Source organism: Triturus cristatus, chromosome 8 (genome assembly GCF_964204655.1).
Source record: "Triturus cristatus chromosome 8, aTriCri1.1, whole genome shotgun sequence".
NCBI classification, from domain to species: Eukaryota; Metazoa; Chordata; class Amphibia; order Caudata; family Salamandridae; genus Triturus; species Triturus cristatus.
The window spans coordinates 20693338-20710945 of record NC_140591.1 but is presented as its reverse complement, the minus strand read 5'-3'; the positions used below and the strand labels follow the sequence as shown (position 1 = coordinate 20710945).

General features: G+C 51.6%; 1 protein-coding gene across 1 annotated transcript in view; it reads right to left on the bottom strand.

Moving 5' to 3' along the window:
* Window positions 1-17608, bottom strand: part of PDE9A (phosphodiesterase 9A) — a 427071-nt gene that overhangs the window by 244153 nt on the left and 165310 nt on the right. Inside the window, exon 2 of the mRNA XM_085623687.1 lies at window positions 17292-17397. Within this exon, the coding sequence (XP_085479813.1) occupies window positions 17292-17397 (106 nt within the window). The remainder of the gene's footprint in view (window positions 1-17291; window positions 17398-17608) is intronic.

Below are 17608 nucleotides of genomic sequence, written 5' to 3'. Positions count from 1 at the left end.
CATATGGCCATGTCTGAACTGGGGTGGCAGAGTGGGCTAATGAACGGTGATGGATCAAACCCAGATCTGTTGACTGGGTGTGTGTGTTTGATTGGTTCTGATGCTCCGTCCATCACCACCCCCTTTTGTACTGCTTTGTTCGCCATAAGTTGGCAGGGTATGCTCAGACGTGAGTCCCTTGCTCACTCTGCCAATGGATTCAAGCAAGCCTGGCTGAAGTCGGCTGAAATGCCAGAAACCGGTCCTAGGAATCTTGTTTCCTTCCAGGGAAGGCATGGCTTGGCACTTCGGGCTGGACTGTTCCCATGAGGCACAGGGTCAGACTGATTTGCATATGGCCATGTCTGAACTGGGGTGGCAGAGTGGGCTAAAGAACAGTGATGGATCAAACCCAGATCTGTTGACTGGGTGTGAGTGTTTGATTGGTTCTGATGCTCCGTCCATCACCACCCCCTTTTGTACTGCACTAGTTCTAGTGGGCACCATGCACCAGTCCAAACAACCCCTTATTGATGATAGGTTAAAGACAACCTTTATTGAAAGCTATCCTAGTGGTAGCTATGGAGCGCAGCCTTCAGGCTAAGCCTTGAAGGAGTGTAAGGCAGCTTATTTTACCAGTCTATAATCTCCTGAATGGCTAAATGAAAGGAAACCACACCGGGTATATATATAAAATATATGTATTTATTACTAAACACACCCCACTAGTCTCTTTATGAGGCTAGAGGTCAAAACACATAAGTTACACTTCAAATATTACAGTAAAGTAGCACAAATACGTTAGGCCCCTGGGGGCAAGCCAAACCATATACTAAAATAGTGGTATAAGAACCACAACTTAACTAGACGCAAGGCCTAGAGCGTGTAGAATTGCTGGGACCTCAAGGAACCACCCAGGGTAGTGACACACGGGACCCATGGGGGCCGTGTGCAGTGTGAGAACACAGCCACGAGCTCCTGTTAGATTTTATGGGGAAAGTCGCGGTTAGATTTTTAAAGGTAAAGGACACTTAAAGATGGACTAGGACCAAACCCTCTTGGACTTAGACAGTTCTAGGGTCAACACCCACGGGAGCACCGGAGTACTTGAGTTACCTCATCCAGGGAAGCCGGGTGCATGGGTGTCAAATGGTGTCGGGTCGCGTCGTCGTTTTCAATGGAAGCTGGCGAAGCAGTGCTGCTGCCGGGAAGATGCGAATTGTCCGAAGAGATCCAAGCCTGATCGAAGATGTGAAGAACCTGAAAGCAGAGGGGACAGAGTCTGGGTCACTTGCCAGTGACCAGGGGCACAATAGACGAATGCCCATCGATGTCAGGTGTTTCAGGTGAAGAAGGTGAAGCTGGACTCTTCAGCCACGAGGACTAGGAGGCGTCGAGGATGACCAGGAGCTGGATTCGAGCTGTCCCATGAAGGATGTCGAGTGTTGCAGTGTTGGTGCCCGGATGGGACACAACAAGCCTTATCTACACCAACCCACGCAGAAAGGAGAAAGGTGCTTAGGTGCGGACCAGCAAGGTCCGAGGGACTCCACCAGCGAGGAGGAGTGAGGGCACGTCTGGAGCAACCACGGATGCCCAAAGAAAGTCAGAGTTACCTTCACAGGGACCCACCAGTTGACGGACCAGGGATCGCGAAGGGACCTCGAGAGGAATCACATAATGGCGGTCCACGGGTCACTCGGAGTGACCAGGCCGACAATCTTCGGTAGATTCTCTGCTCGGGGTCGGGGCTACAAGTAACCCAATGCACAGCCTCAGGAGACGTCGAGAAGCTGATGCACTTGCAAATGTGCACGGTGTCCAGGGGTTCCGGTTCCACCTTACCCACATGGGCTGTGGGTCTCAGCTTTGCTGGAGACTTGGGTCAGCCTCTGGGAAGTCTGGAAATTCACCTCTGGTGTTGCAAAGTCTTTGACATCCAGCGGGAGCTTCGGAGATGCAGACCAGACAGATGCTTCTTTCATGCCTGCCAAGCAGGGGAGTAACTCCTTTACTCCAAGGGAGATTCTTCAGTCATCTGGCATTGAACAGATCGTCGAAGGTCCAGGATTTAGTTGCAGAGTCTCGTCCAGGAATATCTAAAGTCCTGTTGCCAGGGGTTCCTACTTTATACCCAAGGAAGGGGTTGAACTAACTCAGGGGACCTAGCCTGACCTCGTCAGTGCCGGTCGCTCTACCCGCCGCATGGCCCCTCCAGGAAGTCACCGGTTCCCTGCTGCCGCCGCCGCTCGCATCGCTGCCCTGATTGTGCCCCCACTGTGGTTTGTAGGATCGCCGTAGTCTTGCCCTGATTTGTACTGTTCTGTCTGCTCCTGTTGCCTTGTGCTGTGTACTGTTCTGCCCCCTGTTTCGCCGTAGTCTTGCCCTGATTGTACTCTTCTGTTCCTGTTGCCCTAGCGCTTCTGTCCCCGCTGTTGCCCACCCCGCTCCCTGCCGCTGCTCCCCCGCGGCCCCCGCCCCCACTCCTGCTGGTTTCCCTCGACCCTCCCATTCGCCACCCCGCTCCCACCTCCCAGCTGCTCCTTCCTCCCACTGATTGTTTAATGGAGTGACCGGGCGACGGGGAGCTGTGACCTAGCCTGACCTCGTCAGTGCCGGTCGCTCTACCCGCCGCGTGGCCCCTCCAAGAAGTCACCGGTTCCCTGCTGCCGCCACCGCTCGCATCGCTGCCCTGATTGTGCCCCCACTGTGGTTTGTAGGATCGCCGTAGTATTGCCCTGATTTGTACTGTTCTGTCTGCTCCTGTTGCCTTGTGCTGTGTACTGTTCTGCCCCCTGTTTCGCCGTAGTCTTGCCCTGATTGTACTCTTCTGTTCCTGTTGCCCAAGCGCTTCTGTCCCCGCTGTTGCCCACCCCGCTCCCTGCCGCTGTTTCCCCGCGGCCCCCGCCCCCACTCCTGCTGGTTTCCCTCGACCCTCCCATTCGCCACCCCGCTCCCACCTCCCAGCTGCTCCTCCCTCCCACTGATTGCTTAATGGAGTGACCGGGCGAAGGGGAGCTGTGACCTAGCCTGACCTCGTCAGTGCCGGTCGCTCTACCCGCCGCGTGGCCCCTCCAGGAAGTCTCCGGTTCCCTGCTGCCGCCGCCGCTCGCATCGCTGCCCTGATTGTGCCCCCTCTGTAGTTTGTAGGATCGCCGTAGTATTGCCCTGATTTGTACTGTTCTGTCTGCTCCTGTTGCCTTGTGCTGTGTACTGTTCTGCCCCCTGTTTCGCCGTAGTCTTGCCCTGATTGTACTCTTCTGTTCCTGTTGCCCTAGCGCTTCTGTCCCCGCTGTTGCCCACCCCGCTCCCTGCCGTTGCTCCCCCGTGGCCCCCGCCCCCACTCCTGCTGGTTTCCCTCGACCCTCCCATTCGCCACCCCGCTCCCACCTCCCAGCTGCTCCTCCCTCGCTCCGCCCCCCCTACACTCTCCACTTATGGCAGAGTCCGCGCGTGCGCGCAGCGTTCACGCGCAGCGAGCGCGCCAAAGGCAAGCCCGTCTATGCCCGTCCACGCCTGGACCGCGCACAGCGCCAGACCCCCTGGCCCCCGCAGATGCCATCCCACCCGCCGGACGTACGACGCCGCCACCCTCAGCGCACTCAACCCCGGCCGCCTCCCCGGATGCCACAGAGGAACCCCAGGACGCACCCACGGACCCTTCTCCTTCCAACCCTGCAAGTTCTCCTGCATCCGGACCAGCAACGCACCCGCACCCGCCAAGTTGAGCACCAACAGCAACCACCTGAAGTGCATCCTGCTCAACATCCGCTCCGTCCACAGACACGCCGTGGAACTATGGAACCTGCTCGACACCACCTCTCCGGTCGTCGCCTTCCTCACGGAGACCTGGATGAACGCCTCCTCAGCACGCGACGTCGCCATAGCCATCCCGGACGGATACAAGATCACCCGGAGGGACCTCGTCAACCAGACTGGAGGAGGAATCGCCATCGTCCACAAGAACACCATCCGCATCACGACCAACTCCGACGACACCCTCACAGCCGCCGAACATCTTCACTTCCAGAAACACACCGACTCCAAGACCACACTCAGAGGCACCCTCATCTACAGACCCCCAGGACCCGCACACAATTCAGCGAAGACATCGCAGACTTCATCAGCCCACATGCCCTCCCCTCCGCTGACTACATCCTCCTAGGGGACCTCAACTTCCACCTGGAGAACAACAACGACAACAACTCCACCACCCTGCTGGTCAACCTCGCCAACCTCGGACTCAAGCAACTGGTGAACACCCCCACCCACTACGCCGGACACACGCTTGACCCAATCTTCTCCTCCAGCAAGCACACCTCCTTCAGCCACTCCACCGGACTCCACTGGACAGACCACAGCTGCGTCCACTTCAGCTTCAGAAAGACCACGACTCGCTACCTCCCGCAACAGGTTCCCCGCAGGAACTGGAACAAGATCACCACCGACCAACTCACCACATCACTGAACCAGAACCCTCCCGCCAGATCAACGGACCCCAACCAAGCAGCCCACAACTGCGCACAGTGGATCACCAACTGCGCCGACGACCTCGCACCCCTGAAAACCCAGCCCAGCAGGCCCGGAAGCAAGAAAGCCCCATGGTTCAACGACGACCTCAAGAACTCCAAGAAGAACTGCCGCACCCTCGAGAAAGCCTGGCGAAAGAACCTGACCACAGACAACTTGACCGCCCTCAAGCACGCCACCAGCAAACACCACCAGCTGATCCACACCACCAAGAAGTCAGCATTCAAGGAGCGACTAGACAACAACGCACACAACAGCAAGGAGCTCTTCAGCATCGTCAAAGAACTCTCCAACCCCAGCGCTGGAAACAACGACATCACTCCCTCACAAGACCTCGGCGACTCACTCGCCGCGTTCTTCCACAACAAGATCGCAGGCATACACAACAGCTTCGGCGAACAGTCCACGCACCCAACCACAGAACCAACGCCCACCACCACCACCCTCCGCGCTTGGACCCCAGTCAACACCGAAGACACCACCCACACGATGAACACCATCCACTCCGGATCGCCAACCGACCCATCCCCCCACCACGTCTTCAACAAGGCCGACTCCGTCATCGCACCCCAACTCCGGGACATCATCAACTGCTCCTTCAACACAGCCACCTTCCCGGAGAGCTGGAAGCATGCCGAACTCAGCGCCCTCCTGAAGAAACCATCAGCAGACCCCACCAACCTCAAGAACTACCGCCCCATCTCGCTCCTCCCGTTTCCTGCCAAAGTCATCGAGAAGACCGTCAACAGACAGCTTGCCGCCTTCCTCGAGACGAACGGATCGCTCGACCACTCACAGTCCGGCTTCCGAGCCAACCACAGCACCGAGACCGCCCTCATCGCAGCCACTGACGACATCCGAACCCTGCTCGACAACGGGGAAACAGCGGCCCTCATCCTCCTGGACCTCTCCGCAGCGTTCGATACTGTCTGCCACCGTAACCACAGCCAAACTGCAGAAAAGACTTCAACGCATCCAGAACGCCTCCGCACGACTCATCCTGGACCTCCCCCGTCACAGCCACATCGCCGGACACCTGAAAGACCTGCACTGGCTCCCCGTCAGCAAAAGAATCACGTTCCGCCTCCTCACCCACGCACACAAAGCCCTCCACGACCTAGGCCCCAGATACCTCAACAACCGTCTGACCTTCTACACACCCACCCGCCAACTACGATCGACCAGCCACGCCCTCGCCGCCGTTCCGCGCATTCGAAGAGCCACCATGGGAGGAAGATCCTTCTCCTACCTGGCAGCCAAGACCTGGAATTCCCTCCCCATCCACCTCTGTCTTACCCAAGACCACCTCTCCTTCAGGAAGCAACTCAAGACCTGGCTGTTCGAGCAGTAGCGGACCCCCCCCCAAGCGCCTTGAGACCCTCCGGGTAAGTAGCGCGCTATACAAATTTCTTGATTGATTGATTGACCCACCTATGGGAGGGTTTAGAAAGATGGGTGGCTACACCCATTTCCTTTGTCCAGTTTCACATCAGAGCAGGGGGTGGTAGTCCCTGAACCGGTTTGAGCTGGGCTATGCACAGGGACACCAAATGTGCCCCCAGTGCAGGACTTCAAAGCAGTCTCAGAGTGTGTCCACCCAGCCCTAATACACTAAAGCCTGTCTGGGAGGTGGTGACACCTCCCTGTGATAGGAAACCTATTGTCCAGGCCTCCCCTGCCAGAGTTTTGGTCAGCAGCAGGAGGCCAGACTCGTGTCTGTGGATGCAGCATCCATTTTGTGATGCCAGGGCTCTTTTAAGTTGATACCGTGTATACCGCTGCTGAACCTATATCTCAGTAAGGGGTGCATGCACCACCTTACCCAGGCTGGAGTAGCAGACCGGTGGTGTCATTTTGGAGGGCTTCACAGGGGTGGCATAATACATGCTTCAGCCCCTGGTAGGCCTCTGGGGTACCTATGCCCTGGGTACATAGTATACCATATACTAGGGACTTATAAGGGCACATCAGAATCCAATCTGTTATGTATCTAGGGTATATGGAATCAATTTAGAGAGGAAGCAGCTAGGCTGGGGTCCTGAATAGCAGGGCTCCAGCCAGACGAAAGTAGAAAAACAGTGTTACAGCAGCAAAAAGTGGGGGTAACCATAAGAAACAGATCCTACTCTCCTACACATCCCACCTGTGACAGCAGCACCCCAACACTGAATGCAGCCTCTTGTAACCCACCTGTGACTGTAGCACCCCAACACTGAATGCAGACTCATCTAACCCACCTGTGACCGCAGCACCCCAACACTGAATGCAGCCTCTTTTAACCTCCTCTGACTGTAGCACCCCAACACTGAATGCAGCCTCTTGTATCGCACCTGTGACCGCAGCACCCCAACACTGAATGCAGCCTCTTGTAACCCACCTGTGACTGCAGCACCCCAACACTGAATGCAGCCTCTTTTAACCTCCTGTGACTGCGGCACCCCAACAATGAGTGCAGCCTCTTGTAACCCACCTATGACTGCAGCACCCCAACACTGAATGCAGCCTCTTCTAACCCACCTGTGACTGCAGCACCCCAACACTGAATGCAGCCTCTTGTAACCCACCTGTGACTGCAGCACCCCAACACTGAATGCAGCCTCTTCTAACCCACCTGTGACTGCAGCACCCCAACACTGAATGCAGCCTCTTGTAACTCACCTGTGACTGCAGCACCCCAACACTGAATGCAGCCTCTTTTAACCCCCTGTGACTGCAGCACCCCAACACTGAATGCAGCCTCTTGTAACCCACCTGTGACTGCAGCACCCCAACACTGAATGCAGCCTCCTGTAACCCACCTGTGACTGCAGCACCCCAACACTGAATGCAGCCTCCTGTAACCCACCTGTGACTGCAGCACCCCAACACTGAATGCAGCCTCCTGTAACCCACCTGTGACTGCAGCACCCCAACACTGAATGCAGCCTCTTGTAACCCCCCTGTGACCGCAGCACCCCAACACTGAGTGCAGCCTCTTCTAACCCACCTGTGACTGCAGCACCCCAGCACTGAATGCAGCCTCTTGTAACCCACCTTTGACTTCTGCACCCCAACACTAAATGCAGCCTCTTTTAACCCACCTGTGACTACAGCGCCCCAACACTGAATGCAGCCTCTTGTAACCCACCTGTGACAGCTACACCACAACAATGAGTGTAGCCTCGTGCCCGCATACAATAAAACATACACACAAACATAACAAGCATATTAGAAGATAAATTAATAGGCTAAAAGAATAAAAAACAAAACATGCTTCTGTGCAATGGAAAAATAAAATCAAATATAGCATCTTTCAATAGTATTGAGCATAGTGTATTGCTTTTGTAACGTTCCATCATAGTTTCTATGTTTAGAAGCAACATGTTGGCCATCTTGAAGTGGTAAAAGCAGTGATATTCGACACACAATACCATCCGTTCATGGCCACTCAGTAAACAACACACTGGGCAGTCACCTTCAAATGATAAAGTGTATAGAGTAAATTGTAGAGCATATAACTTCTAAACATGGTGGCCATCTTGGAACAGTAAAATAATGATACACTACGAACAATTCCATTTTAAGATGGCTGCCCATTTAAGAAATATTGGCCACACATGACGCAGCACGTTAACAAGGAAATGAGCAGCAGGCGAGAAGCCCTGTTTATGTTTGGGGGATTTATTAAGCGCACGTTCACCGAAAGGTCTCTTGGCGCTACCGGAGGTTGGAAGCTGTCCTGAAGTATACTCAACAGTAGGCTTGGGATGAACAGCCAAGTTTTCAGTTTTTTCCTGAAACCAATGTAGTCCGACGTTAGTCTGATATCAATCAGTAGGGAATTCCAGAGTTTTGGGCCGAGTATAGAGAAACGTGAACCACCCATTCTCTAGCGCTTAAATCTAGGGGTTCTCTGCATATTAATTGTAGATGATCTGAGATTCCGTTTGGGAAGGTACGGTAAAATCTTTTTGGAAATAAATTTAGGGCCCATCTCGTGGAGCACGTTGAAAATCATGCAGCCTGTCTTAAACAAAGACCGCTGGCTCACAGGAAGCCAGTGAAGCTGCTTAATTAGTGGCTTAGTGTGACAGTGTCTCGGTAGCTGGAAAATTATTCTGGCCGCTTGGTTCTGAATCAACTGCAGTCTGTGGGTTTGATTGGCCGGGACACCCAAAAAGATGGCATTGGCATATTCCAGCCTGGACACTATCAAGGCCAGCATGATCACCATACTTGCCTCCCTAGGGAAAAATATCCTGATTTTCTTGACAGTCCGCAGATGATAAACGCACGCGGAAGTAACCAAGCCGATCTGTTCGGACATGGATAAGTTAGCGTCTATTTTGATGCCCAGACTCTTGACAGAATTCTTAGGGAAATGTGGAGTACCTAATGCAGCTGGCCAGTGTCCTGGCGTCCAATGGTGGAGTCTGTTATTTGAAATTACTATCTCTGTTTTGTCAGAGTTTAATTTGAGATGGTTGTGACTCATCCAGTCTTTAATAAAAAGCATGGTATTTCGGAAGAAGGCCTTGGAGGGAGTGGATCAGGGGGCAGATATAAAGGTTTAACAGGTGGGGGGAAGGGACGAGCCTTGAGGTACACCGCAGATGGTATTGACCCTGGCTGAATTAAAGGGTGCCAGCCTAATGGACTGGGTGCGGTCCCCTAGGAATGAAATCATCCAGTCCAGGGCCGTGCCTCTCATGCCTGCCGCTGCCATCCTATCCGCTGATATGGTGTGATCCACGGTATCAAACGCAGCGGACAGGTCGAGCAGTACCAATGCCTGTGTGCACCCCCTGTCTGCTCCCTCCTTCAGGTCATCCACTACGCCTAAGACGACTGATCCAGTTGAGTGTGACGGTCTGAAGCCCGCCTGGTGGAAGTCTCTTGGATGAATTTGCAAAGGAGTTTTGCTACATGTGCTTCAAGCACTTTTGCCGGATATGGGGGGAGCAATATGGGTCTGTAATTACTCAGTAGATTAGGATCTACTCCGGCTTTCTTTTGAAGCAGTGTAGGAGAGTAGGATCTGCTTCACATGGGTACCCCCACTTTTTGCTGGTGTTTCACTGTTTTTCAACCTTAGTCTGGCTGTGGCCCTGCTAATCAGGACCCCAGCCTAGCTGCTTCCTCTCTAAAATGGTTTCCATGTACATTAGGTACATTTCCAATTGGATTCTGGAGTGCCTTATACGCCCCTAGTATATAGTATACTATGTACCTAGGGCATAGGTACCTCAGGGGCCTACTAGGGGCTGAAGCATCTATTATGCCACCCCTGGGAAGCACTTCAAAATGGCACCACAGGTCTGCTACTGCAGCTTGGGTAAGGGTGTGCTTGATTTGATTTGATGAGGTATTTGTAAAGCGCAACTGTCACTCCATGAGGAGTCTCCTAGCGCTGGAGTAGCAGTGAGAAAAGGCACTATGAAAGATTAGATCAAAGATAAACAAAATGCGTCAGAGGCACTGAAAACCCAGGTTTTCAAGGCCTTCCTAAATACAGATTCAGTATTGCATAACCTAAGATGAGCCGGAAGCGTATTCCAGGGTTTGGCACCCAGGTAAGCCGCAGTCTTACCTCTTTTCAATTTGTACCTAAAGTTGGGGAGTTTAAGCAGGTTAGCTGAAGAAGACCTAAGGAGTCTCGTTGTTGAATATGGGAGAAAGCGTGCCGCCAGGTATTTGGGTCCCACATTGAGCTTAGCTCTAAAGGTGATCAAGAGGATCTTAAAAAGAATTCTCTTATGCACCGGGAGCCAATGCAGACTATTCAAGGCAGCAGAGGCTGAGGATCTTCTTGGAAGTTTAAGCACTAATCGTGCTGCCGCATGTTGCACCACCTGTAATTTCTTTAAAATAGCTTTATTAACTCCTGCATGGAGACCGGTACAATAGTCTAGGCGCGAGAGTATCAGAGCCACAGCCACCGATTTCCTTGCAGCCAAAGGGAGAAATTTAAAAAATGTCTTTAAAGATTTATTCAGGCTGAAGCACATTCCAGCCACTGCTTTGGCATGAGGTAGGAAAGAGAGAGAGGTGTCAAATTGTACTCCCAAATTCCTAGCGACTTTCACCACATCAGGCGGGGGCGTCGCACCTTCAGGCCACCATTTGGAGGGTTGGAAGAGGACATCATTCCCTATCGGGAGGATTTCTGTTTTATCCGTGTTGCATTTTAGCTGATTATTCCTCATCCACTGAAGAACGGCGGTCAGACAACTTTTAAAATTAATCTCTGCCTCCGCGGAGCCATTCTCTATAGAGAGGATCATCTGGGTGTCATCTGCATATGATATGACCTCTATCCCAAATGAACCAATCAAAGAGATAAGAGGGGTCATATATATATATTAAACAATGATGGGCTTAGGGAGGACCCTTGAGGAACCCCTGCCGTAAGGTTACGTTCTGTAGAAAGGAACGTGCCCAAGGTAAGTGCTTGTCTCCGGTTAGAAAGGAACGATTTGATCCATTCCAATACCGTACCGGAAATGCCGCTGCATTCGAGAAGTTTCAAAAGAATATCATGGGAAACGGTGTCGAATGCAGCCGACAAGTCCAAAAGAATCGGGACCGCTTTCTTGCCTTTATCGGCAATCATTTTAAGAGTGTCAGATATTTCCAAGAGGGCCGATTCAGTAGAGTGTTTTGGGCAAAACCAGATTGTTGTGGATGGAGGATTTGTTGCTCTTCAAGGAACTTAGTTCCTTATGAACAAATGTCTCTGTTATTTTACCTAACAGGGGAAGGAGAGAGATCGGACGAAGGTTTGAGAGTCCAGACGAATCAATGTTTTGTTTCTTTTTTAACGATTTTACCAGCGCGAGCTTCCACTCGTCTGGTACAATACCTGTCCTAAGGGAGGAATTGACTATGTGATTGATAATCGGATTCACTATCTCAAGCATTTTATGGAGAATCGTCGGGGGACAGGCATCCAATGGCGAGCCTGATTTACACCTTTCTATTGCCGCAAGAGTCCGCTCCAATGGGACTGATTCAAAGGTGCAAATAGAGATAGTGCTTTCCACCGAAAGAGGCTCAAAAACACAGTCCTGATTATATTCTGGAAAATCTCTTTGAATTTTTTAAATCTTTTCTTCAAAAAATAGTGAAATACTATCACAAAAGTTCCTTTTGTTCCGCTTTAGGTTTCGTGTATGACTTCACAATTGAAAAGATAGTTTTCTGATCTTCCTTGGCTGCATTAATTTTATTAGTATAATATTCTTTTTTTGCCAGTTTAATCTGTCGAAAGTAGGTTTTCCTGCTCTTTTTGAACAATGTTTTTTGTTCCTCATTATACTCCTTTCTCCATTGTCGCTCAAGTTGTTTACAATGCACATGCGCTTGGGCCAATAGGGGCGTAAACCGAGGGGTTTTTAAAGTTTTAGTTTTTTTTTTTGCTTGTCCCGCTTCTCCTGAGGAGAAAGTGTATTACATACTTTGGATATCCAGGACTGAAATAGACGTGAATCTAATTCTGTATTACCTGTCAAGGCAGGAGTAAGGGCCTGCGCCAAGGTAAATAGATTAGGATTTCCAGCAATATGTGCCCATTTGGGCCCCTGGTGGAATTCATTGGGGGACTTCTCCACGTGGCACTTCTGGGGGATCGTGAGCCTAAAAGGGACGAAGAAATGGTCAGACCATACCTGGGGAGAAGGGGTATCATCCGATAGCCAGGCCAGATTAGAACGTACCCCATCTAAAGTATGCCCCGCCAGGTGTGTTGGTCCCCTCACTAGTTGTTGTAACGAAAACAGGTCTAATATTTGGAGAAAATTATCTGTAACTAGATCAGAACTACCCTCTAAGTGAAGGTTAAAATCACCTAAGAGTGTAAAATTTGCATATTTGAGTAAGAGATAACTCAGGGAGTCACCGAGTGACTCTACGAAAGTAGAACTTTGACCTGGTGGGCGGTAGATAAGAGCTCCTGAAAAACATGAAGTGGCATTGAGGGAGAGGCAGAAGCCCAGACTTTCTGCTCCTTTAATTGTTTCAAGCTCCAAGTATGTGCAGAAAAAGGTGTCTCGTAAAATAATAGCCAGCCCTCCTCCTCTGCCTATCATTCGATCTTTCCTGTATATCGAGTAGCCGGATGGAACAGAGTCAGCAACATCCGGACTACTCCAGTCTTTTAGCCAAGTTTCCGTAACAAATAGCAAATCTAGTTGATGATCTAAAATAAGATCTCTAACATCTTGACTGTATTTGCACATAGATCTAGCATTAATTAAGCCTCCTTTGAGCTGGCCATAACCACTAGTACTGACAGAACTAGTTTTGCTATTGTTTTTACCAGTAGGTAACTCAAAGGGAAGATTGGTCCTGCATTTATAGCAGGAACAAGCCCCAAAGATTGTTTCGGGTAAGATAGAACATTTACAGATGACCTTATAGTTGAGATTTCTCAAGGCCTCAAAGGAGTATGAAGCTTTTAGAGTAGGTAGGACAGCATTACCCATCCTTGTCCCGGCCTTGGCGCGGACGGACGCAGACGGGCTTTCCTTTGGCGCGCCACCGGCGCGCCAGCTGCACGCGTCCGCTGTGCGTCCAACCCAGCATGAGTTTAAATAGCTGGCCGGGCGCGTGAGGCTCCGATCCCCGCCCTCTCCCAGAAGTAAAACTAACAAGGAAGCCGGTTGGCAGAAAAGAGGAGTTGTGTCCGCTTCCCTCCAATCGAACGGCAGCAAGGCCGGTGTTGGACCGGGGAAGCGGAGACAAAAACACAGAGGGAGGGCACAAAAATACAGTCTCAAAGATTCGTGTGCAAAGTAGCAAAAGTCACTTCAATTAAAATACAAGAAGCACAATGCAGAGCTAAACAAAGATAGCAGGTCTTCTCAAAGTTTTTTTAAAAAACAGATATTTCCCCAGATGATAAAATACAGCAAATATGCCCAAGGTTAAAAATCAGGGTGAGGGTTTTTCTCACCACACGTACCGCTTGCACCCCTTACTGTGGAATAGGCTACCTATATCACTACCATTGCACACACATATAAAACCTATAAGTCACTCCTATGGCAGGCCTTAACAATCCTGAAGGCAGAGTTCTTGGTTCTTATGTGAGAGGGTGCCCCTGCATGAGCAGAGCCCCTCTGCAGCATTCGGAGTACCTCCTCTGATGCTGTTTGTGGTGCAGCCTGACCATATACTCTTAAGTGCATTATAACCTCGCGGTAAATGCTAACTTTGGGATGGCTCCACGGAAACATGTCGTGTTTGGTGTCAAATGCTTTGGAATACTACCCCCACCGCCAGTTCTGGTGGCGGGGGTAGCATTCCACCCTTCTAGAGGGAGAGACATGTTCACACTGGTCTAACCCGGTAGGACTTTCTACAGCCCTGGCATCACAAAATGGATGCCTCTGCCATAGACACGGGTCTGGCCTCCTGCTGCGGACCAAAACTCCAGCAGGGGAGGCCTGGACAATAGGTTTCCTGTCCCAGGGAGGTGTAACCACCTCCCCAGACAGGCAGATGTGCATTGGGGCTGGACGGGAGCACTCTCTGGTGCTTTGATGTCCTGCACTGGGGGCACACTTGGTGTCCCTGTGCATAGTCCAGTTCAAACCGGTTGCAGGGGCTACCTGCCCCAGCTCTGGTGCGAAACTGTACAAAGGAAATGGGTGTAACCACCCCTCTTTCCAAACCCCCCCATAGGTGGGTCTCTAGAGTATGTCCAACCCCCAAACTTTGTATAAGTATGGGAACCCAGTCCTTGCGACTTTAGATTACACTGGACGAAACTCTGCAATATATATCCTGGACCTTCGATGTTCTACTTTGCTTAGAAGACTGAAGAAATCTCCCTTGGGGTCAAGGAGTGACTCCCCTGCTTGGCAGGCACCAAAGAAACAACTGACCGGTCTGCATCACTGAAGCTCCCTCCGGACGCTGAAGTCTTTGCATCCCCAGAGGTAGATTTCCAGACTTCTCCAAGGCTACCCTGAATCCACAGCAAAGCTGAGTCCCGTGGCTATCGTGGGTGACGTGGAACCATGACCCCTGGACACCGTGAACTTTTGCTGCTCCAACACCTTCCTGGTCTTCCTCGAAGTTGTGCTTTGGGCTCTGAGTAGCCCCAGCCTTGAGCACCTCCTGTACTGAAGATTGCTGGCCTCCACTCCACGAGTAACCCATGGGCCAGTTTCCAGTGCAACCGCTTGAGGCTCCTTCGCGATCGCTAGCCCGTTGGCTAGTAGGTCCCCACGAAGGCAACTCCTCTTCTGATTGGGCTTTCCTGGTTGCGCCAGATGTTCCCCGACCTACCCTTGCTGGGTGAGTCCCATAGACCTTGCTGGTCTGCACCGACGTCCTTTCTCTGATTCCACATGACTTACTGTTGCCAAGGCTCGTTGGGTCCAATCTGGTCGCCGACACCGCAGCACTCGACAGACTTTGTAGGACAGCTCAAATCCAGCTCCTTGCTGTCATCGGCACCTCCTGGACTTCATGGCTGAAGATTCAAGACACCCGTCAACTCACCTGAAGCACCCGACATCTGTGGGCATTGGTCCATCCTGCCCTTGGTCACTGGTAAGTGACCCAGACTCTGTCCCCTCTGCTTTCAGGTTCCTTCCATCCTAGATCCAGGCTTGGATCGCTTCGGACACTTATCCTCTTCACGGCAGCAGCACTTCTTCGCCAGCTCTCATTGAAATCGACAACGTGACCCAACCACTGCTTCGAACTGAACTCCTCTTTTCACACTTTGAACTATTTTTGCAGTATTCCAAGAGTAATCCTATTTTACAGTATTGTGGCTTTTTATCGTTACTGGTCTTGTGTCAAGTCTATATATAATGATACTTATTTTTTATAACTACCTGTGTGGTGTCCATTTGTAGTGTTCTTCTCTGTGTTACTGTGTATGGTCATAAATGCTTTACACACTGCCTCTGAGATAAGCCTAGCTGCTCGTGCCACAGGGTTGAGCAGGGGTTATCAAAGGGTGTCGCCCTCTTACTCTGACTTAGGAAGAAGGGTCCCTACCTGGACAGTGGCCAGCCATTGCCAACTAGAGACCCCCATTTCTAACAATGCCCATGCAGACAAAATTCAGGTTCTTGTAGAAGAAACTAGGTGGTTTAATATGTACAAAATATAGGGTGTCAAAAGCCAAATCTAAACTGTTTCAGAACTGAGCGGTGTTGGCCTACGAGACCTTGTGCTATATTCCAACACAGCCGGGCTTCAGTACTCAGTGGGGTCAGTTGGGTGGGGGCAGAACTCCTATCTGACACTCGGAAAGGCTGTGAAAAGACAGACTAGCCCCTTTAGAAGTACCTGATCTGCTGGTGGCAGAGACACCCAGACACTCCCTCTTCTGGTACACCCCCACACCCTGCACCACTCCCTCCACTGGGGCGCCCAGACACTCTGCCCCACTCCCTCCACTGGGACACCCCCACACCCTGCCACACTCCCTCCACTGGGGCGCCCAGACACTGCCCCACTCCCTCCACTGGGACACCCCCACACCCTGCCCCACTCCCTCCACTGGGGCGCCCAGACACTATGCCCCACTCCCTCCACTGGGACACCCCCACACCCTGCCCCACTCCCTCCACTGGGGCGCCCAGACACTCTGCCCCACTCCCTCCACTGGTACACCCCCACACCCTGCCCCACTCCCTCCACTAGGACACCCCCACACCCTGCCCAACTCCCTCCACTGGGGCACCCAGACACCCCACCTCACCTCCTCCACTGGCTGCCTTAATGGTCAAGCAATACTGGGAGATAGGAGGCAAAGCATAAAATATACCTTCTACCTATGAGACACTACTACAGACAGGCAGACCCCTGGCAGACATTGTGCATGGCATCGCAGCACTCGCGGCAAGTGGTGGGCACCCACAAGGACCAAACCCCAAATTCATGGAGGCCCTTGGGTGTAAACCCAGGTCAGTTACTATGGCAACTAGTCCGAAAGGGAAATGGCGGCTGGGACCTGCATTAACCATGCCTCAGGTAAACATCACTTGCGCCAAGAACTGGGGACAGGAAGCACACAGGTGTCTGTCGTATGAGCACAGCCATGCTGGGCTCCGGGGTTCCCGCCTACATGGGACCAGACTCCATGAATTAAGAATTGTCACCTGCACAGAATGTACCTAACACCAGCGAAAAAGTAGAATATGACATTTCATGCTAGAGCACAGATTCACACACATTTTGCACTGGGATGGCACCACGAAACTGAGGCCACCCAGAGCAAAATACTTTTTTCCAATTTACTTTCCACTGCAAAACTTGTTTTGCGCTGGAAAATTGCCTGAAAGTAACACAAAGCGGTGCAAAATATGCTAGACTCATGTAGACACCTTTGCACTATAGTGTTAAGGTGTGTGTGTGGTGCTCGGTTGAGCGACGGCGCTAAGGAGAGAGGAGGATAGTGCCATATCTGGGGATATGTGTCGCTTTCTGCTCTCTCCCTCTCTCGCAACTTTGGGTGCCGCGCTGCGTGACAGTTTAGTAAATATATATATTTGTGCCATTTCTGAGCGCTGTAAACAACAGGTGTTACCATCACTCCGTGTAATGATGCTCAGTTTATGACCATGGAATGCTAAGAAAGACTTAAAGGGAAGCAAACTTGTGACCTGCAAGTCACCACAGACGCCATCAGCGAGTGTCAGAAGACCTAATCTCTGAGCCTCCATGACGTATGTTGGGACATCAGGTGTATGAGATGCTTTGAAAGAGCTGACAGGATCTTTGGGGCTTTCAGTCACCAACAATATAGAAGAAAAGTGTCGACAGAGGGCGGTACCTACCGGGGAAGCCCCGCAGCCACACAGAGCAGATCCTTGATGTCCACCGAGCTGCAGAACCGGCTGAAGGCGACCTGCAGGAGATGGGAGAGAGTACACGTCACTGGTACTGATGGTGCACGTCACTAGCACTGACACGTCACTGATACTGATGAGGTTTGTCACTGGCACTGATAAGCACATCACTGGCACTGATACGTCACTGGCACTGATGAGGCACATCACTGCAACTGATGAGGCACGTCACTAGTACTGATGAGGCACATCACTGGCACTGACACGTCACTGACACTGATGAGGCTCATCACTGGCACTGACGA